At 40.9% G+C, this 27,129-nt stretch overlaps 1 protein-coding gene across 1 annotated transcript; it reads right to left on the bottom strand.

Moving 5' to 3' along the window:
• Window positions 1–492: 492 nt before the first annotated feature.
• Window positions 493–22,735, bottom strand: slc6a17 (solute carrier family 6 member 17). The gene is made up of 12 exons (XM_003444927.5): window positions 22,376–22,735; window positions 17,953–18,365; window positions 13,390–13,547; window positions 11,450–11,576; window positions 9,653–9,834; window positions 8,796–8,906; window positions 7,384–7,625; window positions 7,100–7,292; window positions 5,579–5,771; window positions 5,342–5,501; window positions 5,025–5,187; window positions 493–4,865 (listed from the first exon to the last, which is right to left on the bottom strand). The coding sequence occupies exons 2-12, from the start codon at window positions 18,251–18,253 to the stop codon at window positions 4,503–4,505; spliced, it is 2,193 nt and encodes a 730-aa protein (XP_003444975.1). The 5' UTR covers window positions 18,254–18,365; window positions 22,376–22,735; the 3' UTR covers window positions 493–4,502.
• Between the last annotated feature and the right edge of the window lie 4,394 nt (window positions 22,736–27,129).

Raw genomic sequence — 27,129 nt, 5'->3', positions numbered from 1 at the left:
AAAAACAGTCTACCAGCCTTATGCGTTTGATTTTTACATTTTTAGTAAGTTATTCATCTTTCCTAAAGGATAATTATTTCTAAAACTGCTTAATATTGTGGCATTACTACCAAGTAAACAAGTGCATCCACTAAAAACACAGTAAAAGCGTCATTCGTCCTCTTTCTCACACAGCTTTGGCATTAACGTCCTCATTTAAGCCACAGTAACTGTACACGGATGGGAAAAAATCTACCTCAATATGCATACCGCAAAGCCAAATATGAGCGATATTAACTTTTAAATGCGTGGTGGGGATGATCAATGACACAGGATATGCATTTAGACAGATAGCAGCCTCACAAGTCTATAATATTGTTTTTTCCTTCACCCATCACTACAATCCAATTTATTCTGAACAAAACATTTGTCGTTATTGAATCTATAGATTATAAACATAATGTGTTAAGTCATTTCGGCATAAACAACAGAATAAATGAGACGCACATCATGGTCTGTTTCATAAAAGTGGTTATTTTAATTTCCTGTTCCCTCCATCATGTTTGTACAGATCCGAATGCTCTTCAACCAACAAATTAAAGTTTCTGTCTTCTTTCTTGTAGACAGACATTTCATCTTGATTTCTGTTTTGCCAGTTTTGTGCTGGAAGCCACTGCAGTTCCAGTGAGAAACACAGAATAGAGATTGCTTACATCAGTGGTCCCAGTCGACTGTAACATCAGGATTTTATCTACTGGATTAGGTCAGCAGCACACAACACTGAGAGAGGCGAAAAACACACATTTAAACACCAAAAAGCTACATATACCTTTACTTTAAACACGCTCACTCGCCCACATACACTCACATACACGCACGCTGATGTATACATACACATATGCACAGTCACTCGGCTAAGTTTCGAGAACGACCACACACAAACACCAGAAACCAACAGACACCAAAGTAACACCACTGACAGTACAAAAAATCAAAAAATATCTCAAAATATACATTTATTATTTACAGCTCAAGTATACACCCTGTCACTCTTACTATAGATATTCAGTGTGAATTTATCAGAATGTACATCGATATGTACAGATTAAATACACTGTCTTAAATACTATAAATATAACTATGGTTGGTCACATAAACATTATCTGCACGGTTAAATAAATGTACCTTTACTTTGCTATTGGGAAGTTCATCTTAGTAACTGAACTGAGTTAACCTCGTTAACACGTAGACAAAAGAGACCCTGGAGTTGGAATCTTTGTTTTCAGTAAGAAATCGATACCTGTATCCAGGCTAGGTTTGGACCAGAGAAGACATTTTTCCACTTTGCTGCAGAGTTTCAGTGATTTTTAAATATTAGAGGGAATCTCAGCTGTGCTTTGTCATATTACGGCCACTCTGCAGCCAGTAGCGCTGATCTCTACCAATTGTAGAGAAAAATATAAGATTGCCTGCTGTTGTGCTTTCTTCATATAGGACCCACTGCATTAGCATTAGTTCAACATTGTTATCTATGTATTGTGCATATCACTTTGTAGCTTCAGGTGCTTTTGTAGACGTATGATGCAGTTTAATTTTTTATGAAGATGCATTTCAGTGTGCAGCTTTATGCTTTAGTGGAGTCTTGCAGGGTGCAGCAATCACAGCTATATTACTGACATGATGTTTAATTTTCATCTCCGCTTTCATTCACAATGACTTTGTTGCTTATTTAGACATAAAACGTATTTTGTGCTTACCCAAAATGTGCTTTATCCAAACCAAACCAAACCAAAACTGTTTTTTAAAAAATACAGGTTAAGTGTCTTTACCTCAGCTTAAGTGCCATTTGCATCACAAACTGTTGGACATATAGTTCTCATGCACAGGTTTTACAGGAGGCCCTGTCTGCTGCATTTTAGCAAAGTTAAGTTGCATCTACAGATGTTAATACTACTCTTTTGTATCCTTTTTATCCCCTGTATCATGTTTCTTTTAATGCAGACTTTCTTTCATTAAACTCATTTTCATCATGGACAGAGGTTTCTATGAATGAAAGATGAAGCATCATTTGAAGGACAGGGCAATAGATCTGAGCTGTATTGTCTTAATACCAGTCAATCCCAAGCAATGCATCACAGCCATTGTAGGTCAGCAACTAAAAGCAAGAGCCATGCTATAGAGGGTACCAGCCATCGTATCATAGGGATTGCTTAGCAAAATAGGATGCAGGGTAATAAGACCTCTCTGCTACTGGCTACCACAAAGGGGTGACAGGGCTAAATTTACATAGTACTTTTGACAAGATCCTAGATGATGAGCTTTAAAATGCTATCATTTCGCACTCACAGATAAATGTCTTTTAGAAGATACAGCAGACTAGATGTTTTTGCCTTGTCATGCATTTCTTTTGAGCCTTGTCATCTTAAACTATTAGCCCCCTATATTTACTTTGTGCTCTTTTCTTTTTTACATGTGTGCTTAACAAACAACTCCAGGGTCTCCCCCTAATTAAAGTGCAAATTAATATGATGGAACATTGGTCCAAACTCTACATAATAAAATAATTAAATAATCAAGGGGAAAAAAACCCATAAAGCCCAAGGCAAACAGACAACACAGAATCTGTTCAGGCACCAAACAATGTGGCTGACTGTGCTTCACACTACATCTGTTCAGTCTCAAGTACTGGTGTTGTTTCAGGGAGGGGCCACAGGACAGTGTCATTGGCTCCTCTGCTGGCCAGCAGAGTCACCCAGTGGTGAAAACCATGTATTACCACTCACTGCAAACATTTATATCAGAGTACATTTCCACATTATAATTCTAAAAATATGCTGTGATTTGAGATTACAGAATAAAATTAAAAAAAAAAAAAAAGGTTTCACTTTCATACCTCAGATCACAGAAAAAGACATCGAGGTGTATTTTGTGGTGCTTGTGAAATTATATCTCTATAGAGTGGTCACAATTCGAGGAATGTACAATTCAGTTGGAACGTAAAATACCATCCACTCAGGGATGACGTATGATTAATCCACAGCACAGCATGGCAGTGAACCTGTTATTCAATGTACAGGTATAACATCAGAAACATATTCTTGAAGGGCATCAACCGTAAAATGTCTCGTCTGTTTAACCAAGCAAACAGCCGTGCAGGTGGAGCAGACAGAGCGAGGTGTCTGCTCTCCTCTTCCTCCTCCACATCACAAGAGGATCTGTATCTATGGTGTGTTGCCACGGCTTCCCCTGGGCAACGCAGCTCTATTTTTAAACAGGCAGGGTCACCAGCAGCTCTCATTCAGTGGCAGACAACACATTTGTGCATGCACAATTACACATGCGCATCTGGACGTGTACACGAAGACGAAACTCACATTTCCAATTCCTCATCTGCATTCGCCTTTCTGACAACGAGACAGACAAGCATGAAGCTGCCCTCTGATCAAACACACGTCGCTGTGCTTATTCTTGCTTGTGCATTGCCGCTGCTGCCCTTCTGAGGCTTTAATTAAAACAGCATGATTAAAACAATTGATTAAAATGGAAAAGCTTTGTCTATGCCATCTAGGTCTGGAGCTGCACAGAGACAGTGGGAAGTGCTTGCTGAGGAGAAGGATCCTTTGAAAGGAAAGTGCTGCTCTGTGTTAAGGCTCAGAGATGCTCTAACGATAGCAGGCGCCTGTGCTTCTGTGTTCATGGCATGAAGAGGCAAAACGCCGCCCCTTGACTTGCACTATTGCAGTGTATATGCACAATTTACGTTGACATCTCAAACTATTGCACGACATATATGTACAGTATTCTACATCAGTGGGGGAAAAACAAGATAGAAGGAGATCCACATTTGAATGAAGACACTATTGTGACTGGTTATTATTGCTGATGTGTGATAGGCACAATAAACTTAAAGATATAATGTGCTTGTAACACTGTTTATACTATTCGAATCAATTGTTAGATACTGTTCTTTTTATCGATACATTTTCTAGATAAGAAATATTCTCATACCGTGATGCAGATCAGGACAAGATGAGTGCTTTTCTTCCGTCTCCTTCCATCCTATCCCCCCAAATAACAATCCTTTCCAGGTGAACTAAAAGAAGCACGAACTGATGAACACACATTACAGTTCACTACAATGTAAATTATGTTAGCATTACAAAAAACCTTAACCTCAACCAGAGCTCGTTACCCGACAAAGCCTTTGGACTCTTCTATACTTCATTTGGCTCTTTTTCCGCCCCATCTCCTGGCAGATGGAGATGGTTGTCATATCTGTTTGGTCTCACGTTCCCATGAGCTCTTCATCATGGCTGAGACTGACATGCAATTAGCAGCACAAGACGATGAGAAACACAGGTGAAGGGTAATGGAGCAGAACGAGGGGAATAGAGGGATTTTGCTCTGGCGGTTAAGGTGTGATGAATGCTGCAAGTGAATTTTCTCTCCCTTTTTCACTCCCACTGCCTCCCTCTCTGTAAGCAGGGCCAGGGTTTAATAGAGGGACTTGTTACGTCAGTGGATCATAGCTCAGACTCGGGCGAGCCGATGTTTTGGTAGCCCGTCTTGGTGCTGGTGCCGTAGTTGGTGTTGGTCATCTCTTGGGTGCCACCGGGGCCCAGGTAAGCGCGGTGGGCAGGCATGGGAGAAGGAGCCTCGCTGGGGTTCTTGCTGAGGATGAAACGCTGTTCGTCCTGCTCTTCCAGGTTGGAGATGTCCTTCATCATACCTTTACGGTAGGAGACGGAGAGCTTGTTGGAGCCATCTGAGATTAGGCTGAAGTGGCGGGCGATGAAGACGATGGGTAAAGGCAGCATGGCAACGACAATGAGGGCATAGGCCATGGCTAAAGCCCAGGGAGGATAACTTTGGAAACGGTCCGAGCCCTGAAACCAAAAGAATTCAATGAGGATGGCCGACAAAAACAAATGAAACGAAGGGAGAGATGAGAAGAGGTGAGGAGAGAAAATTAGATAAATTGCAAGAAGGGAGGGTTTGGTCAAATGTTTCTCAGTCAAGCAGCTTCAGCGCTTCTGATTACTGACCTCAGCTTCTACCCAGGCATTGTATCCTGCAGGACTAATGGCCATCTCGATAACAGTGGCAAAGATGAGCACCACCAAGACAGCAGGGGACACAAACTTCCACATGTAGAAGTAGAAGGAGTATGGCCTGAACCCAAGCATGTCCTCCAGGTCCTGCATAAACCTGTAACGAGGTAGAAAAGATGTCTCAACAAATTTACTCTGAGTAAAACGGGGAAAATATTGAGTTTTTTGGTGAATGTTTTCTTGTGAATGAAAGAATGACTGTGGTGTAGTATGAGGATTTAGTCTTCATTTTACATATCCACGCAAATTACCTCTTAGTTCCATAGATCCAGGCTACAGAGATGTTCTCCAGGATCACCACCACAATGAGGGGCAAACCAGCAGAGTAGTCATCAAACATTGTCACAAAGTAATTCCCTGAACGCAGCACGAACAGTAACCCCAACAGGTAGGCTATGATACAACAAACCACTGAGGGAGGCAAGAGGAAATATTGAGTTAGAATCATCAAAGGATAGAAGAAGAATATGAGCAGAATCAGCACCTACCACACAGAATCTCTTTGCGGATCTTGAAGGCATCCAGTATGGGTGTGGTGATGCCGGTCATGGTGCCGATCATGCTTCCCAGGCCCAAGTTGATCAGCATAAAGAAGAACATGACGGACCAGAAGGGACTGGCAGGGAAGTGAGTCATGGCCTCTGTGAAGGCGATGAACGCCAGACCGGTGCCCTGAACTGCCTAGAAGATAGCGAGATATCGCCCACTTAACATTATTTATGCAGTGTAGCCATGAAGGCGATTTATAAAGAGTTCATAATGATGCACTTTGAGTGGGATAGTACATTAAGCTTAAAATTACAACATAACAGAGACCAACAATCAAATTATGCAAGGCAATTGCTCTTGAAAATATTTCCAGGGGCCACTCAGTGATCTTAACTAGTAAGAGGAACAGTGAAAAGCTTTAACAACATTAGAGAGTACACAGGGGTAGCCAGGCAGGTTATGAGCATATTAGCATAACACAGTTATCGTCTCTCTGAGAAAGTTATAGCCTCTGGACTCAATCTAACAAGGTCATTTTCAAGCTAGTGCGGAAATCATCTGTAAAGTAAGGAGTAGCAAGATGAATTTGAGGGTTTAAATTAAACTGATGCAGCTGGGGAGGCAAGGTAACATACTGGTTTGAGCTCAGGGGATCAGGCTAAACATGCTCAAAACCAGTGATTCACAGGTAACCATGTAGTAGCACAGGGTACTGTCCAGAGTGCAACTCATAGCCTAAACTAACTGCATAGCAATATTAAATTGTATCCATTTACACCAAATAAATGCCCGTAGAGACCTGAAAACCCACAATGATCCAAAAACCCCCAAATAATCTGCTGTATTCTGTACGCTTTATCACCCAAGTATCATACAGACTGCCTGGACTTATTTGTCATTTTTGGCTGTAAAATTACAAAATAATTCTCATATTTAGGAAACTGTTTGAATTTTCTCTGTAGCCAAAAAATGTTGAGGCCTTACGGTAATGTGAAATGGACATACTGTAGTAAAATCTAGGTGGAGCTGATTTCTCTGTGTTCAGACAGCAGTACCTTGTGAATGCCTTGAGCTACAATGATACACTGAATATTGCTGCAATGCTCATCTTCTCTTCTTTCCAAAACCATTTGCATTTTGTCTCTAGCACAATTGGCAGTGGAGTTATGGTCGCTTTAAAAGTGCTTGTAAAATGGGTTTGGCACCAAAAAGAGAGTTAATCACAACAGTCACTGATCATGAAATAAAATCACTACCTGAAGGTTATTAAGCGACTCATAAAAACCCAGCTACTTCATACTAATTATATAATAACATTATAAAGTACATTTACTCTCAATGGTAACAATAACCCAACCTTGTCTCTGGCTAACAACATTAAAGGATCATTTTGACTCCTTAATAATAATTTACCTTTACCTGCAGCCACTTTTCTCTAATCTCTAAACTATCCTTCGTGTATTTGATTCAGATATACAATCAGAGGATCATCTCTGCCTCAAAGATTTATTCCCGCTGACCTTGTTCAGTTCATCCTCCAGGATACAGGGGTCCAGGCCCAGCTGGGCAAAGTTTTCCTCCTTCACTGTCTTTATAACTGCGTACATTTCTGCGTAGTCCTGGGAAGACAGGTGGGAGAAGTTGATGTGAGGAGGGATGAGCTCTCTGCTCAGCACACCTGTGTTTAGGTAGCCCAGGATCTTCTCTGCATTCCTGCACATGGGTTGGAGATGTAAAGAAAAAGCATGTTAGTTTTCTATCTGAGATTGCTGAGGTTGCATTTGCTTCAGTGCGACGCACTTACTCGACGACACACTTCTCGTTCATGACATTGGCCTTGAACCCCAGCACAGCGAACACTACCAAAGTGGCCAGGATGGAGGTAACAAAGTTGATGATGGAAACCAGTGCTGCATCAAAGTGGCAGTTATTGTCCCGCTTGTTGTAACTGGAGAAAGCGATGACGCCGCCAAAGCCCAGTCCGAGGGCAAAGAAGACCTGCGTAGCTGCTTCTCTCCACACCTGTGGTTCCAACATCTTCTCCAGCTGGAGAGACAAAAAGAGGAAAAGATTGTAAAGTTTAGATAATATTTCATATTTATTCTAAAAATCTCCAGAACATTATTATTTCATATATTTAACATATCACGTGTTTTCATTGGATGATTTAAATGAACATATCCAGCACCATAAGATAAATACATGACCTGACTACACTATCTTTTCCTGCTACATGTGGTTACCCTGTAATGATGAAGTTGAAGTCTGCTTGGAATTTTTTATCCCAGATTTTTTAACCATGTTATGTTGGTTCAAGTCTACATTGGCCATTCAAAACGTTAACACAGCAGCCACACTGTACTTGAACACTAAGGGAAGTATGAAACCTCTACAGAGAGTTTTCTTAAATCTGTTGTACATATCTGTTGCCATAGTTTGAGAAAAGTGGATGTGCTCATGTATGAGGGGACTATAAATCAGAAGGCAGCAGGTCATCTACGAATTGAAGATTGGTGGTTTGATCCCTGCTGCATGTCCTCCAATGAACGAATAAGTGTCCTTGGGCATGATACTTATTTGTTGATTGGAGTATGAACGTGTGTTAATGTCAGATAGAAAGCAGTGAATGAATGTGTGTGAATGGGTGAATGCTGCATACAGCTCTTTGAGTGCTTTAGTAGAAAAGTGCCATATAAGAACCAGTTGATTTACCATTTAAAACTTAAACTTCATCTCAGCTCTAATGAAGGGTATTCTCTATTTTGGAGCTAATCTGTCCCCAAATTAATGCACATTACGTGATCATACAAAGGACATAATAATGTAAATGCATTTTCTTCCACAATAAGTAAGGACGCTGCTCTTACTTTTGACCTTTCCTTTTCCACTACCTATTCTGGCTATTTTTGAATAATTTTATCAACATCAAACTGCCTGTACTACAAAGCACTTTGCTGTCATAAACTCTCACCACTAGAGGGAGCCATCTACCTAACACAGAAGAAGTGATGGGCATTTGTGACATTTTCCTGTGAGAGGATCTGAGTACGTGACGCTAAAACCATCAGCCACACATGGTTGAACAGCCTGCGTGGACCAAATGTCACTTAGAGTGTCACCTCTCAGCAGCGTGAGGGGAGAAAGCTTCAGATTTTAGCCTGTAGTCCAACTTAAATACATTTTTACTTGGTCAAATGGACTCTGACTGTCCCTCACCTTAGGGGTGAACATGTGAGCGATGCCATCCACTGCTCCCTTCAGCATCAAACCTCGCACCAGGAAACAGAACAGCACCACATACGGGAACAGAGAGCTGAAGTACATCACCTAAGAGAGTGAGAAAGTCAAGTACATTAACACTGTGTTTCCATGGATATGCATTAAGAGGTCTTACACATAGAGGAAGACACACACACACACACACACACACACACACACACACACACACACACAGTGTTGTGTGTTTGCTTGGCACTGAATCTGTGAACTGAAACATGAAGATCAATTCCTAAAGTCAAATATTTTTCCCTGCAGCATTTCAGGGAATCGCTACAGAACTGGCTATGATAATTAGATCACCAAGTTTAGGGTTTAAAATAGTGTGTCAGAACTTGGCGATCAGCTCTTTGTTGTGCTTTTTCCTACTGAGACGCTGGCTGGATGCTGCTGTTGCGTATGACTCATTCCCTGGATCAAGATTACAGGATGTTGTTGCAGTTGTTGCCAAACTAAGAATTTTCCATCTGCATCCTGAAGTACTTTTTGTTTGGTTCAGTTTAAGTTTATTAATGTTGCATGTTCCTTTCTTCCATAATATGGATGAGATCCAAAAATAGACAAGTGCCGACAAGAGGCTAGCATCTTACCTTCGCCTAAAAAACATCCCCAAAATGAATAAACATTCTCTGATGAGGATGAATCACTGAATAAAAATAGAAATTTCAAGGGTTTTTTTTTCAAATTATTTTTGGGCTTTATTCTGGGTCTGTGTTGTGTATGACTCAATTCAGAATCCTAATTTCAATAGTTAGCAGGGTTAAGCCTCATTTTGTTAACTCAGAGGAACCCTGTACCTTTCCAGAGGACTGTATGCCCTTAATGACAGCCAGGCAGACCATGATCCAAGCCACCAGCAGGGACAGGGTCATCTTCCAATTCAGACCTCCAGTGTCGTCGATGCTACTGGTGATGTTAAGAGCCTGCCGGTACCAGAAGTAAGTGGTGGCTGAGCTCTTCTCACATTCTGGCTCCACAACTGTAACAGCAACAAACGGGAAGACGGGGAGGGAAAAGCACACCAATAATTAAATGCATCCAGTGTACTTTTAGAATAGAAAACCTGACAGATTCTTTAATGTTTTATTTAAATAAATTCATTTGCAAAAGGCCAGTAATGCAAAGTTAGTAGCAGTAGCTACAAAAAATAACACAGTATGAAAATTATTGCTAATCTTAATCTTATAAATAAAGCATTTACATAAGAAGTATTTTCATGATTTTCATAATTCCTTACTTCCTTGAGGAGAAAATGCAGTTGGCTTTTGCATGAATTTTCCAAAATAAGTGATTTCTTCATAATTTACAGCCAAATATTTCATGTTTTTGGTTTTATTTCATGGTTAAACTCTTTTAATATATGAATTTGCACTTACAAGCTGAAAGGCGGCCCTCCCACTCTTTCGAATGAAAGCAACTCAAAAAAATAAACTGAAGATGCTGATAGTCTAATGGTTTATGTGCACACGACACATAACTGTGGTGTCTGCAGTTTGATTCCTGGCCAGCTGACCTTTGTTTCATCCCCCCACCCCCACACCACACCACACACACACACACACACACACACACACACACACACACACACACACACACACACACACACACCTCATGTTCTCAAGTACATGCAAAAAGTGCCAATAAATGTTTAAAAATGGCCTGTTAATTAGGAACAGAAGTGAAATAAAACTGTAAGGTAATGATTAGTCAGCTGACATAAAATTAATTAGCAACTGCTTAAAGAACAGAAAACATTTAAGGGTTCCAGCTGTTCAAAACTATGAAATCCTATTAAAACCTCTTTCTTCACACTTTGAGAACAAATGGGTCATTTAGAAGATAATAATCAGGAGATTATTTGACAGTGAAAATCATCACTATATGTTTGTAATTTTTCTTTTTTTACAGAATATTTAAAAAAAAACATGCAAATATAGCTATGTTGAAACTCTGTTGCAGTAAAATGGAAAATAAAGTAGAAAAAAGTTAAATTGCATATCAATTATACATAAGCAGAGCATTTATTTATGTAAAACTGCTTAGTTACAATGCTTTCCACCTTTGGAAATAGTTAACATCACTATATGCCCACCGATTTTACAACCATGAGCAGAGTCAGGATCCTGCCCTGTCATGCTAATGAAAGTTGATGCCTTTTCTTCTGCCAGAACCTGCGTGTGCCCCAAAGACTACCAGCTGCCAGCCATTAGAGGTACTGACCCTCAGACGGGTCATGCAGTCTGACAAGTGCCGCAACAGAGCTGCCATGTAGCATGAAGCGCAGAGCCGGCCCAGCAATAGAGACAGCGCAAACACTTATTTGCTAGACGTCTGCCGAAACACTCCTGCTTGACCGCAGAAACCTGCTTCAATGCAAAGGCATCCTGCTAAGTGCCGCGTCTGCATCTTCTGCTATAATTACTGAATATGAAATTACCTCGTGGGAAAATGTAGTATTTATTTATTTTTCTGTACTCTGTGTCATGGGGCGTAAAACAAAATAGCATTCATGTGGACAGTTGTTTTCTGCTGTGCGTTTATGTTCAACCTTCTGCAGCTGTTTAGTGATTTAGTGGACTGCACTGTTCACTCACCGGCTTGAGTTCCATTTCTGTGGATGGGGCATTCAGCCCAAGGCAGTGGATACTGAAAAGACTGGAAGAAGTAGAAGATACTCCAGCCAATAATCACGTTATAATAGAGGCCCACAAAACCGCAAACCTGAAGAAAAATAAGAGAAAAACAGCAACACTTAACATTGTGAAAAACAAATCACACAAATCCAGAATGTTTATGCCATGACTCTTCTTGAGTCGTGGCGTAGACGCTAAGCACACAGCTTAAATTAGAGTGCATATAAATTATTGAGCTGTTTGCTCTCAGCAGCTAAAGCTCGGGTCCTCTATGAGGAGGTATTTATAGCTCCTGATCTCCCTCTGCCATATCCGAGCTGCCACACGCCTCATTGCCCCGGGCCAGGTCTTTCCATCTCCGCCTTTGCACTGGATGGATGAAATCACTATCAGGAAGAGAGTCAAACAGAAGGACCGACAGACTCATTTGCTGACTGGCTATATTTTAAGCTGGTAGCACTGATGGGTCACTACTTTTGCTGCTGCTGATGGGAATAGTTGGTGACAGCGATTGGCGCTGGTCTTTCCATGTTGCTCTCTTTAATGCAACAAAAGGAAGCGATATGAGCAGGCAGAGGGAGTCCGGCACAGCATGTCTGTAGTCTTAGAAAATAATGAGTATTTAAAGTTATGAAAATCATTATTTAACAGAGTTGTATAACGTGCATCTTGGTCTTAAACACATTTGTATGTCTTCACAGGCTGTTTTTATCATGATGCAAATGCAGCACAATACTCAATTGCTTTTTAAATAAAGCAGCCATAAATAAGGCTCACTGCCTTTATTGATCATTGGGTTTTTTATGGAGGTATAATTGAGTAAAATGAATAATAATTAAAAAAGATCAACCCAGATATCATAAAATGTCCATTAGGTTGGAATATCATCTGTTATTTATTGTTTTACAGTCCGGTGATTCACTATGAGGTGGAAAAAATATGTCACCAAATTTTCCACTAACAGTAAAACATCAAATCTTAGTCGGTCATAAATAAATTTTCTTTGGTCCAGTGGTTAGGCAGTGAAATGCTTATTTAATTGGGTTAATTTAGAGAGAGATGAACAAGTATTACCTATTTATTTATTTATTTTAATAGAGTGGACTTCATGCTGGATACAGGCAAGTGTAAGTCTTTCATGGCAGAAAAACTCATGAGAAAATCACAACCTTGTGAATTTAATAAAAATGAATAATTCATGAAATTTCATACAGGCATTCATGAACTCACCAGAACGGCCCCTCTGATTTTTCTTTTATTGCCACTGTGACAGAGACATTTGTGGTTTGACCTGAAATGTCCACATAATTACTGGATGGATTACCACTAAGTCCCGATTTTGACTTCTGCGGGGTATCTTTGTAAAGCCTACAACGTAACCGACTTCAGTGGCCGACGTCATTGATGCATTATATGTTAATTAGTCTGTGGTCATGTTTTATTTGCAGTGCCAGACATGATAAAAACCAATAAAACGCTGGGATGTTTTTCCACAGACCTTTTTCCACACATCCATTCTGATAGTTTCAGAAACCTTTCTCCAGGAATTTGCTGACACTTGTGAGTCTTTATTTTGCTACTATGATTATTAATCTTTGTGATGAGGCTTTGGTTGTTAGTCTCTCACTGATGCATTCAAAAACTGCGGTGAAAGAGTAAATGCACAGAAGGAATCGCCAACACACCAATCACAATAGCTGTGGCCTGCATCAGCCCTACATGCAGTAACACTTCTAGGGAGGCGTTGTTGACGTCAGTATGTCCTCACAGAGCCACTAACACGGTTGCAAGTTAAAAGTGACAGGCATCAGTGAAGTCATTACTGATCACATGTAAAGCCTGTAATTACACGTGAACTGAGTGTGAATCGGAGGTCATGTTAAGTGACATAACCCACTTACCATCAGGCTGGAAACCCCGATGCCGCCCAGCCTTGGGTAGACGTAGTTCCACACACCAATGCTGCCACGCCTGATCCTCTGACCCACCGCCAGCTCAAGGAAGAACAGTGGGATGCCAATGAGGATGAGAAGAATCAAGTATGGCACCAGGTATGCACCTGAGAGAGACAGAGAAGAGCAGGGGGAGGATAATTGGCTGCAACATGCACGGATTCTTTTGTGTGTTTTTTTTTAATCTATGCGCAGCGAAGGACAAAAGCTCAAAGCGGCAGAGGGGATGTTGTAAAATTTTTCTCTCATCCTTTCTTGGATCCTATTTTTGGAATCTATTCTTTTCGTCTTCAATGCCCCTCACAATTTCTTTTCTTCCTCTCACTCCTCATTTTTAACTTCCATTCATTCTGTCTGATATCTCCATTTCCATTTTCACAGAGGGGGGCGATGCGGGGAGAGCAGCAGGCACTCACAGAAAACAAGTCACGTCCAGTCATGCTTACGTCAAGAAGTGAAGGGGCACCATGGTGACAAAACCATTCAAAGCCACAGAGGATGGGTTAGCGATGGAAAGCTGGAGAGAGCAGCCTGTTTTCAGACTAAAAACAAACGCCGGTGACGTTTGACTCAAATAAAATTTCCGATAACATCGGAAGTGGCTATTAGAGGTAGCAGCATACAAAGGGAACAAAGACAAGAACACAGTGTCGTGTTACACAGTGTCGTGTTACACAGTGGCGTGGAGAAGTGGCTGATGTGCTGAGCTCTTTTTGATGTCTATGCCGAGCGGCAGACACACGGAACAGCCGAGATGACTGCTTTAGCTTTTGTTTTTCCTTACATACATTTCACCTGAGCCAAACCAGTGATAATCCACACTATTTATATGCACTGATGTGTAGAGCTATCAAACCACTATATATGAAGAACACACTAGAAACCCCATATTTAGGGATATGAGTCTTGATGAGCAGGTTGAGAAACAGTTTGAAGTAATACCGAAATATAAACATCCACAAACACAATGAATGTAAATGCTTCCACACAGTTAAACACTTAACATTCATTCGTGCTGGTTTTGTATGACCACCTGTGGGAGACTTTAAACCGACTTGCCAGCCAGCGCTTTGCTCCACATCATCACAACGCCAAAGGAGGAAACATCTTTCGGAAGTGTTTCACGCCTCCTGTAGAGTTCAAGAGGCTCTGAGAATCAGTGCCAAGGTACACTAAAGCATAAGTTTTAATACTCTAGTAGTAAAACTTATGCTTTACTGTACCTTTTTTAATTTGTTACAAATGTATTTTCCTATTTCTCGTATATATTTAAGTGTGTTGGCAAATGGTAGTCCCTATTTGCAAATTTCAAAAAATGAGTGATATTTGCTGAACACTGGGGTGATTATATATGAGTTTATCCTGCATTTGATTATAAGAGAAAACAGTTAAATGGTGTTGAAATGAATCCAAGTATGACTACATTCAAAACATTATTTAAAACTTGAGTTGTTGGATTATTTTTTTTCTGTAAAGACAAATGCAAGCATATTGCAAATAGTAGGTTTCACCATGAGGCATGAGCTCAACGATACAAATTAATTATTAATATTATTTAGGTGAAGTACGTAAGCCTAAAATTTGTCTGTGTTATAAAAGGCTTGACTCGAAATATTAAGAAAGTGATGGAAAACTTGATAAAGGATGGAAAAGAATTAGAGACAGCTTGTCATTATCATGGGGACAAGCCCAGACAAGACAATGCAGCACCTCCCACCAAGTCAAGCGTCAGCTGGGACAGATACTCATTAATGTGCACAAATATGCACACACTCTGATTAATACGAGCAAATGCACGCATACTCAGATTCCGCTTTGTTATCACACGTTTCAAATACCCTCTCTACACACACCTCCCACACAAAGCACTCACGATGTCTGAAAGCCAAGGAAATTAATATTTACTCTTCGACTTCCTCCATTTCAGTCATCGCCACCATCTCATCTCATCATAATCACGCTACCTGAGAGACAAGGCTGAGAAATCAGCTACAAAAGCAAACAAAGCCTAAAGTGGAGGATCTCGCAGCATTATGCCAGACCTCTCAGAGCTCCCTCGTCTCGGTGAGGAGAGACGACCTCGTCTTGTAGCTGCTGACAGCACGGGTTGGCTAAATCTGAGAAACATTGAAGAGACTGCCCCTCTGACTACAGCAGAGTAACTGGGTTAATGTCGTCTGTGTGTGTGTGTCAGATTCAACAGGAAACACTGCTGCTGTCTTGTCTGTCCCAAGTCCTGGAAGCCAACCTATAATAAGATAATAAGATCTATCAGTCAGAGCAGCAAAGCTTTACACAATAACTGTTACAACTGCTGCTGTTCACGAGATGAAAAGCAACACTTTGCTTCACTCGTCACAGCAAACGCCTCATTAAAATCACATTTGTCTGTGTGTTCAAACTCTTGCTGCTAATTGTTTTTAATCACTTCCCCAGATGACTTATATGGTGTCCCTCAAAGCTCAATATTAGGCACACTATTTACTCTGTGCATCAATATTTTCACTGTCCAGCTCAGCTCGCCATTACAAGCACGTCCTGACCCATAAACGTTTATCCTTCATTTAGTTGATACTTTTTAGGCTGGACTATAACAATTTTTGCTCTAAAAGGTCTCTGAAAAGTCTTCTGTTGATCCTCGAGTTTCTAAAAGTAGAATGGGAAGCAGAGCGTTTGGCTTTCAGGCCCCTCTCCTCCCAGTTTGGATTCAAGAGACAGACACCCTCTCTACTTTTAAGCTTACTTTCCTTTTTGATAAAGTTTATAATTACAACTGTATCAGGTGACCCTGAACCTTCCCTTAGTTATGCTGTGGTAGGCTTAGGCTGCCCAGGATGCACTCAGCATGTCTTCACCAACACATTCAACTATTGGTCATTTTTACATTTTGGCTTTTTAGGGTCTTAACCCTACAACATAAAGTGTCCTAAGTTGACTGTTGCTGTGAATCAGTACTATAGAAATAAAATTCAATTCAATAATGATTATAATATAAAGAAAATCTGTAAATAATAATGTTACAATGTTACTATCCATGTGCTAAATTGTCACTCATCATTAAAGTCCTAAAATCTGCTGAAGAGCTGTGGCTTGACCTACATTACTTTATACTGAATATCTTGCTCAGCAATGGTAATTTCTAACTAGGCAGTTATACCAAAACAGGGCAGCCACAACAAATGACTCTGACACCTTCTGCACTGGACTGAATTCTTGTACTTGTACTATTTCTTGTACCTTATTGCAGGCCTGAGCTGCAGCACACCTTAAAGTTAGAGACACTCGCTACTCAGAGACACATTAAAGCATTAATAACATTTATGAGAGTTTTAATTATTGTGGTTATGCGGGTGAATTTTATCGCTGCGATCTTGTGTAATTTTTCTCAGCGCTCTTTATCTTAGACTCAATGATATTTATTGAATGAACAAACTCAACCAATTAAGTGAAAAAACGGGAGATAAATTAGTTGAAATTACTCGCATATTTCGTTCTGTGATGTGATGGAAATGAGGGATTTATGACAGGAAATAATGCAGAATTATTATTTATGTCAATCATCAAACGTGAGCATTGTTAATCAAATCATATTTGAGCAAATAGTTTCCAGGCACACACAGGGTTATGGTCAGGACTGAGGAGAGCAAACAAATGCTTAAAGGATAAAGAAAAATCAGTGAGCGCTGTTAAGTTAACTACTCCCATCTGGCCACTTATTTAATGAAATATTTTACAGAACTAATAAAAAAAATCACTTTAACTGCCTTGGCTTGGCACCTCCTGTTAACATTACTCAGCACCCTGAAGGATACATGTTCACCATGGGTGGCCCGTTTATAGGAAGTGAAACCCAAACCCAGCAAATATTATTCACTCCAACTTTGGTCACAAAATATGTTCAGGTTTTTCCGCTTCTATCAGCCAGCCAATCCAAATTCATGCACACATATCCATCCACCTACCCACACTTTTTTCTAGTGCCGTGTTCGCAGGATTAAGCTACAACACACCTGGAAGCTAGAGACATCCACTCCTCACAGGGACTTCAAAGCTTCAGCAATATTTACGAGAGTTTTGATTGTTGTGTTCGCGCGTCTGAATGTGGAGACTGTTTTGAGTGACGGGATTTATTACTGTGATCTTGTGTACATGTAATTTATTCTTTGCTCTCTTGTAATAGAGAGCTTAACCTTAATGAGACTTCTCGAATAAATAAACTTATCTAACTAGGTGGGACTTAAATTAGCTGAAATCACTCACATTTTTCTGTCTGTGATGTGATGGAAATTAACTTTTATGGCAATCACTAAATGTGAACATTGTTAATCAACTTATATTTGAGCAAATAGTTTCCAGGCAGGACTGTGGAGAGGAAACAAATACCATGCTTAAGTAAAGGACAAAATATAAAAACAGTGAGTGCTGTTAACTGCTCCCATCTGGCCATTTATTCCAGTTCTCTGAGACAGCAAACTAGTTACACAAACCAAATTCACGTATTCATCCACTTACCTCCACCATTTTTCTGGCACAAGTAGGGAAACCTCCAGACGTTCCCCAGACCCACAGAGAAGCCCACCTGGGCCAGGATGTACTCCAACTTGTTGTTCCATGCTGGTCGGCCATCCTCTGCATCTGGGTCAGGAGAAGGCAGCAGGGCCTTTACTGGCGCAGTAGAGCCAGGACTTAGACCCATACTCATCTGACTGCTCTTATAATCCATGGGGTGCTCCAGAGACAGCAGGTCAGCCACTGACTCAGTGACCGGCTCATTGCTGTGCTCCCGCTGGGTCACCTTGGTGTTCTTTGGCATGGCTGCGAGACCGGGGTGTTGACAAGAAGATGAGAGCCTGAAGTACTGACAGGAGAGAGAATGGATGGAGGCTGGCAAGTTTCCAGGGGATGAACTTTGTGGTTTAGTAGATCTGCAAAGAGAAAAAACCCCAAAGTTTTAATCTAACCTTTCATCATGATTGATATAATGATATTTTATGTACAAAAATCCTTCTGGTAATTGTTCATCCATCATTATTTCGTCTTTTTTTTAAAGCAATGTTTTTTTGTCAATTTTGCACAATGAATATTTTACAGAAGGAAAATCATACAGCACAGAACTGCAGCCCGAATCAAGCTAAAACTGGCACCATGTTTCTTTAAAAAAAAATACAATTAATTCAAGAATATCAAGAAGAAAAATAGAAAAATTACTATTAAAAAATAGCTAGTTTCAGGCCTATAAAGCATCACAAGACCAATTCAGGAGCCACACTAATGGAACGTGACATAAAGCATGTTGCTTCAACTAGTTTCCAAACTCAAAATGTTTCTAAAAACAGCAGCGCTTCAGAGCCATGAGGTATTTCAGTAATCCAATTCATTATGGTGAATGAGATACAAAGATTGAAACACAATCCATTTCACAGCAGGGCCCATTATACTAAAGTTGGGTCATGTGAGTAGGATGACCAGCAGCATGCAGCCTGTCTGTGTGACTACTGGTTCAAGCAAACGCAGTAAAACTAAAGCCGCTAAGCAGATTTCATCAGTTATTAGTTTCTGTATACTTTTCTTCTCATTGCACAACTTCAAAATCTTGTCTACATGTTATTTTAAAATTTCAGATGCTGTATAGATCGAGCACAGTACAGCTGTAATAACTTCTTGAAACTTTCTATGTGTGTATGTGTTAATTTTTCAGAGGCCCTTTAAAAAATAATCCACGATTAATCGTATAATCCTGTGTACTGTTCCTCCATCAAAAGGAATCTGGTGTTGATTACAGTGCGGCATAACATTACTTTTTGTTCCAGAAGATGTGAGTCTCTTGAAATTGCGCTAATATTAGCCCATCCATCCATTCAGCCTATCCCAGCTGTCGTATTATTATAAATATTAAGTAATTTAATAACAAACCCAAACTTAGCATTACACTCTCATATGCAACAATGGACATTTATGCACTAAACATCCTGTTTACTTCATGTTTTGGTTTTCTATAGAAGCAGAAGCAGTATAGAAACACCACACAGGATCATTAACACTTCAGACACATCCACCAAACAAGAGCAGGAATACTTGCCCACTGTTGCACATTCCTGCAACACCTTTTCTTGCAGCAGAACTAGTCTGAAATCTAGTGGGGTCATCTTTCCACAGTTGCCCCACAAAGACACGGTGTAACAGCACAAGCACTTGTTTTACTGTAATTATGTCCCAAGCTTTTTTGACAATGAAAAACTCAGCTCAAGCAACTCAGCTACATTTGTAATCAATTGAGGGCTAAAGTAAAAAAACCAAAAACAACAGCTTGTACGTATGTCATAATAAGTCACTGATGATTCAAGCATCTGAGTATTAGTGGTGTGGTAACGGTGTTAGTCTGGTCTGACCACAAAAATTTGTTTACCTTCACCTCCGTTCCTAAATTGACCGCAGTGCAACAGTTCAGTCAGAGATTCAGTCGGAAAAATGACTATAAATATGAAGTGATTTGGTTATTAAATTTAATAACTAACCCAGATTGTTAGTTACATGCTTGTTAGTTACGTGTGTTACACTAAATAAGAGAAAATTACAGAGGACTGGTAAGTTGAATCTATCTGCGGTCTCACAATGTGCAGCTCTTAATCACCAAAATCATGAAAACAAAACAAACAAGTGAGTAAAATAGGTGACGATCTGCCTTAAACTATATTGAATGTGTTGAGTGAAATAGCTGCCCTGCACATGAAGAGGGGTGGTCTTTGAATGATCCACTCCTGCTATAAAACACAGTGGGAAACCCAGTAAACACCAGCAACCTAATTCTTTTAAAATTAACATGTAAATTTGTGGTTGCAAGCATGGAAGCTCAAACGGACATGCTTGACCTTCAAAGACTGGTGTGAAAATCACATGAAGACACTGAGAGAAAGTTACCCTTTGCTGTAAATGCCAAAAGAGCTGCTAAAGGAGTAGCGAATGCCTGAAACCAGACCTTGAAGGCAGACCCCCTCAACCCCCCTGTCTCCTACCCCCTTTTGTTGTTGTTTCGCTGTGTGGGATGAGTTTGATCTGACTTTTCACTCTGGCAGTTCAAGAACAGAGAATAGAAGCCAGAGGTGTTTGATCTGAAAACAAAACTTCTAATCTTAAAAAACAGATGCACTCGACTGAAATCAGAGCCGGTCCTGTATTCACAGCGACTTCTCAAAGAATAGTTGCCAGCCGGCCAGACTCTTAAGCCCATCCAAAGTCTGAACCAGTAGCACGCACATCAAATTCCTCAACTGCAGTCACGACACGCAGCAGCTCGGAAGCTGAGTGCTCGAAACAGATCCCAGAACAGCGGTGACCTTTCCCACAGCGGTCTACAACTGCACAATACTGACTCATCATCAGACACTCTCTGAATGAGGTGTGAAACAACAGTGTGCATGTTTGCAAAACAAAATTATTTTTTGACTCAGCTGCAGTTTTGGCACTTGCAACCTGGAGCCGTACAAAAATGTCCACATGATGTTTTTGCCCTATTTTCCAAACGAATGGAAATATCGGTATAGTTAGTAACAAACTGGCCTAATTTCTACTCATGGGTTGGGATGATGGTGGTCTGTTAGACACAAATGGCAGATAGGATTGTCACTGTGACCTACTAATAGCGTGTGGTGAAAGTTTTCGATGTTGTTGTAGCAGTACACAGCAATTTTCTGGGTTTCACAGTATGTGCTGACACAGATGGTGCATTACAGAGACAGCAGGGCTTCACATACAGTGCAAGACACTGTTACAGATTATGACTCAGTTGTCAATCACCATCTGAGGGAAACAAAGTGACAAGAAGTGTTTTTTTTTCTTTCAGAATACTCTGAAAAATGATTGTGCTTGCAGAGAAAACAGAACATTCATGCGAAGGATAATGTGCTGCAGACTTAAAGCGTTTGCTTTCCAAAGGAGTGACGGCAATAGACCCCTGTGGCTCGGCTGCCTCCTCAGAGGCAGATGCTTGTTCCTGCTTCTTCTTCCTGGAACTGTATTCCCAACTCTCCTCAGACAGTTTTGTGTTGATGATGTAACAGCGCAGGTTCTCTACAAAGATATGCTCCACTTTTATCTAGTGTGGTTGCTAAGCAATGGCTCTTCCTGCAAAATTGAAATCCCATCCCTGCTGCATCAGTGGTCGCCTGCCTCTCCTCTCACCATCTCAAATGGACAGACATAATATGCCCTGAAGGACGGCTGCAAATAACACAGAGCTACTGTGACAGAACCGAGGGAAGGAGAGAGTGGGAATACTGAAGGTGACAGTTTGTTGTGGGATCTGTGGCACTGTCAATCAGGCAGCCATCACAAACTGTCTCACTCCCAGATCTTAGATTTGAGTAATTTCTGGATAGAAGATGGTGTCACTGTTGCATTTGGTTAGATGGCACGATGCCATGCAGGAACCACGAAACTGATTCGATCCTGAACAACAAAGTGTAGAAGCTGGGATCAAAACATCACCTGTGTGGCCATGTTCGAGCATCCTTCAGGCACGTTTTACACAGGCCATAAGCATGAGAAGTAACTCTCTACGTGGGTATAACCTCTGATACCTTGTCAAGGTCAAACCAACCACCTTATAATAACAATGCGGAAATGCAAAAGGCACCGATGTAAGTCAGCAGATGATCCGCCTCCCCGCAGAATTTGTTATATCTGAGACAAATTTGGACACACATGGCGCGACAGCGTCAAGCGCAGGGGATTAATGAACGACGCACACCGTGAATGGCGCGGCGAAGCCACCATTTGTGATGAGTTGAAAGCTGTCTCTCTTCTTTGTTAAATGACTTCAAGTAGGATGTTTGTGCAAGTGCATCGCGACAATACAAAACCATTTACTCGTCTCAGAGCTACACCATGAATGTATTAATAAATAACACGAAAATGGTTACCGGATTGCGTTTCTTACCTTTTGCTGTGTGCAGAATCGATTAGAACGACTCACTGTGACAACATACATCCAACGTACGATAAACTGTCTTCATTTAGGCACGGTCTCCGTATGCACCATCTCTGCGCGTAAAGAGATGCGAAATCACAGCTTCCAGTCACATAGGGCGCATGGTGCGTAAAGTCTGACGCAGGAGCTCGGCGCCTGCCACAAGTTTGGGCTCCTATAATCACATTAACCTGAGCAGGTAACAATTTATTGCAACCGTTTGTCTCTCTCTGTGATGTTCTCTAGATCTGAAAAACACACCCGCTCACACTTCTGGTTTCCACGTGGTTATGGCTGTGTTGTGGAATAAATCAGCCCCCAATAGGATGGAGAAATTACTATGGTAAGTCACGACGGTGTCTGACGCAGGTTTGACTCATTCGCTCGTGCGCACGTAAGCAGTTGATCCGAACATCTGCAGTGGTCCCAGGATATTAAGATAATAGGGGCGTCACACAGGTAGCCTTTAATCAGATGGATGAAAGGAACTGACTGAATATGCTAATGTACAAATTGCCTTCGTATTATTATTATTATTATTATTATTATTATGAATGTACGTGACCAGATTTTTCCCTTTTTTAAACTTAACTGGCACAGTTCACTGCTCAGTTGTCTTTAGTCCTTACCTAACAGGCGTGTGAATGTGTACCCACAGTTAAAATAGATGTGAAACGATGGTACTTCTTAATGACCGTTTCTTAAGTGTAGATAATTTGTGGCAGAGTCATTTTTCTCTCTGACACTAGTAATTTATTCTGCGTGTGGCTCTCCTGCCTCACTGGGTGGCTCGCCCCCCCCCCACCACATATACAGTAGACAGGTCTGCTGCACAACCTTCTAGTTTTCATTCCAGTACTTTGCCAGATGATGACAACACAGTCAGGTAGATGCTTTTGGTAACATTGTCTGCTTGTGTCTGGGACATCAAAGCAAGCTTAAGGAGAAAAATGAGGCTCCTAGGAGTTGTGAGTTAAAGAAGAATACAGTCACAGTTTATTAACTATCACAAACCTAAAATATGCCCATAGAGCCAGATATATGTTGGATCTTCACAGTGCAGGTGTTTATTCTCAGCTGCTACTACTTTGCACCATAGTCCGCCCTATGATTAGAAACCTTAAAAGGAATAAATGTGGAGAACAGTCTAACCCTTCTGTACGTGCTAACCTTAGGATAATCTCTGCTTCCATCACAAGACTCACACAAAACACCCACTTCCCTCTCCTCCCTCTCTCACTCACAAGTATACCGCATCTAACTGGCAACATGTATGCACAGTATGCTTCCTGTCTCCTTCAATTCACTCATGTGACTCACTTTCCAAGGGCTGGCTGCTGGGATCAGTTGCCATAGCAACAGCTGATCATATGATGGTTACTCACCCTGTGAGCATTTTCATTTCTTTTCTCTTTTTTTCCACCCTCCTCCTCCTCCTCTCGAGTACCTACTGGCGTTCTGCACCACGGCAGTGAATGACCCGCTGAAGTATAGTATAACATCCCTCCACTTTACAAAATAAAAACTTATTGCAGGACTGGTTTTCCTGCTTGTGGTTCATTGCTTTTGATGTGTGACTCGACTCGTAAATACAGAGTTTATCACACCTTTAAATTATGCAACAGAAGACACAGTGTCCCCCCGCATCCTGTCGTAGCCGCAACTCTGGTGCAGCATTACTCACCCTAAAGCTTCATGAATAACCACAAGCTATAATTCTCAGTGATGGCTTTGAATAACTAGATGAAAATCACATTTCATTTGTGACAAATGGTGGCATAGGAGAAATGTTATGGGTATGAACATGACTCTCCATCACTACAGCTCTGATCTCAAACATCTCAACCCTGCCGGGTTATTTTTATGTACAGCACAGACAGTAGGTGAGGGACAAGCTGCGGCGAGACCGATGAATACAGCCTTAATATTTCACATGTTGTTAAGTTAGAGCACAGAACAGAGGGGTAATGAGCCACTTGATTGGACTGTGATTTACTGAGACTTTTAAGATCATTTATAAGGGTTTAGTTCTGTGGAGATGAACTGCTAAACACCCAGAAAATTGACACACACTGAAGCGGAGGCCGACTGCAATTTCATCTCAGTGCTCTTGTACTAAATTACAAAGAGCGCCCCATCAAATATTGATTTTATTCTGAATGTGAATATGGGATTGAGCAAGTGATAGATAACCCGCTTACCCACTTCACTGCTCAATTAGATGTAATGGTTTCGTTCGGCTTGAACGATAATTGTGAATGGAGGTGATGTTTATATAATAGATAGTATTGTGAGTGGAGCACCAGCCCTTTCCTTTCCTCCACCCTCAGGAGAGCCAAGTTGCCAGGTCACAAATTAAACATGCTGACAAGCTCCAGCGGGTAAAATGTGATCCACGTCTCCGGGGGTGTTTCTGTGCAGCTCACCCTCGTCGGGACCCGTGATTCAACTTTGTCTCTTTGCTTTCCCCCCCTTTTTTTTGCTATTGATGGTGCAGTCCCAACTCTGCTAGTGTGCTGACACCTTTCCTACTCTCCTCTGGGTGTGAGAGTGCAGACACTGGAAAGAGGTGGGCAAATGAAGAGGGATGGATAATTCAGCCAGTCTGACTGAACTGCTGCCTTTCTGTCTGTGAATAACGGGGAAAAAGTGTACTGCAGGGCAACTGTGCTCTGCAGAAAAGCCTTTTTGGTGCAACATCACCGAAAGAGCAGTTTTGTTGTTGAGGAGAAATAACTCATTTGTATTCCTCACCTGCCTCTGCCTGTTTCCCTTTAATCACCTGTCCGTGTTATTCAGGTGACAAGAGGCTCATTAGCACTCTGCTAAAGCTTCACTGCTCTTCCAGAGATAAAGAAAAATACACCAAAGTCATGACCACAAGAGGACAAGCATGAGTATTGATACTTGTGATGAATGTGGGGAGGTAAAATCAATGGCAGTGATTTAGCTGTGAGACAGATTCATTCTGATGCTTCATGATGGTGCATGATCATTTGACAATTTATGTTTGCTTAAATAGAAGCTTGGATTTGAGGCTCTTTTTCTTTTGCTTATATGAAGAAGTCTTGCTGCTTCCCGGAAGAATACATGATATAAATAGACAATGAAAACAACCTCTTGTCAAAAGAAACCTTCAGCTGTAAGGAAAAATCACGCCTGTTCATTTTTCCACTGCTTCACGCTGTTGATGATTTCAGGTCCTTATGTGCTGCCCTTTGCTTGTTTAAAATGCAGTGATAGTTTCATATTGCTTCAACTCTTTTGTGATTTTTTTCCCCTTCTATCATAAGAACTGCACTCGCTCACTGAAAACAGTTACTTCATAGATTATGGCTCTAGTGCATCTACCATGCATGCCTTATTCTCTGTGGTATCCTATAACATAGCATGTCTGTGGGTGTGTGGAGAGAAGGGGTTGCTGAAAATAGATCAAACAGCTTATCATGTCAGCAGGATTACTGCATCAATCCTTGTATTCGCTGTAGAATATGTTATGCAAGTTGTGTGTAGGGTGTTTGAGCCAATCAGCAGTATAGTATTATGGCCTAATTAGGAGGCAAGCAGTGAAGCTGTATGGGCATCTAACGTTTCTACCTTTTCATACATCACTTTAGTCTTTTATTGGTGCCAATGGCTATACCAAGAACAGTAATACAAAAAACCGCAGCACATGGCACACCGACTGAGACAAGTCCCCTAATTCTTTTCACAAGTTTCATGTAAGCTGCTTCAGCATTCAAGCTCCACCAGTGGGCCCAACTTGTTCTTCATTGATGCACAAAACTTTTACATTTTGAAAAATGATGCTCCAGTGGATTCCATAAATTAAGCGGAACACTGCCTTTTAAATATAGATTTCATATTTTTCGCATGATACAAACTTCCACCAAAGGTGATCTTTAGATCTACTGAGATCACTGGCAAAGCTGTCAAACAGAAAGCAACATCACAGCTCAACAGTTGTTTCAAGCATGAAAAAAAGCCCAAGGATCTGAATGAGTTTTGCAAGGGCCTAATTGTGACGGCCAGATGACTCAGAGCATCTCCAAAGATGCAGCTTTCACCTATGTTCACTTGGGACAGTAACAGCGACATCCAGGTGGATATTACTTTGCAACGTACCACCAAGCTAAGCATTGTCACAGACCATGTACACCCTTTAATGGAAACAGTATTCCCTGATGGCTGTGGCATCTTTCAGCAGCTCACAGCAAGAATTTTATGTAAACACTTATCCTCCTTATTTGGTTCTCCATTAGACAGATGGCCTCACTGTTTGAGGCTTTGCACCAAAAGAAATACAAAAACAAGGAAAACATCCAACTTGTACACTTAGCCTTATCATCAATAATGGAAACTTATTGCTCCTTGTTGATTTTAATAAGCATGAGCTTGTTGCCAGGATAGAAACAACAAAACATTTAGGTCCAGGGTTGTTCCTCCTAAATTTTTAAAGACTACAAACAGAACAGTCTTACTAAAAGGCAAAATATTAACCCATGTTACTTTTGTGATGGTTGCCTATTGCTTTATTTTGCAACATCACATAATACAGAACCATTACTACAGCTGCAGCACTATTATATTAACCATTTTAACCAGAGGATCACTGTAAACAGGGACTATGATATGAAAACCATCTTGACCCAGTCAGTGGCCTGTGAAAAGTCCACCTCTGACTGTGTACTGACACTTCTATGCCACCTCACAATGATTAATCC

The sequence above is a fragment of the Oreochromis niloticus genome, linkage group LG20, assembly GCF_001858045.2.
Source record: "Oreochromis niloticus isolate F11D_XX linkage group LG20, O_niloticus_UMD_NMBU, whole genome shotgun sequence".
Classification (NCBI taxonomy): domain Eukaryota; kingdom Metazoa; phylum Chordata; class Actinopteri; order Cichliformes; family Cichlidae; genus Oreochromis; species Oreochromis niloticus.
Note: the sequence above shows the minus strand (reverse complement) of the source record. Positions and strands in the feature narration are given on the sequence as shown.

Bases quoted from the DNA above. Each gene is read 5' to 3' on its own strand.
- slc6a17 (XM_003444927.5), bottom strand. From the start codon at position 18,253: ATGCCAAAGAACACCAAGGTGACCCAGCGGGAGCACAGCAATGAGCCG. The intron at 7,626-8,795 runs GTGAGGGACAGT...TTGTCTCTCCAG, and splicing joins CTCACATGTTCACCCCTAAG to CTGGAGAAGATGTTGGAACC. The intron at 4,866-5,024 runs GTCAGTAATCAG...TTTTGGTTTCAG, and splicing joins ATGCCTGGGTAGAAGCTGAG to GGCTCGGACCGTTTCCAAAG.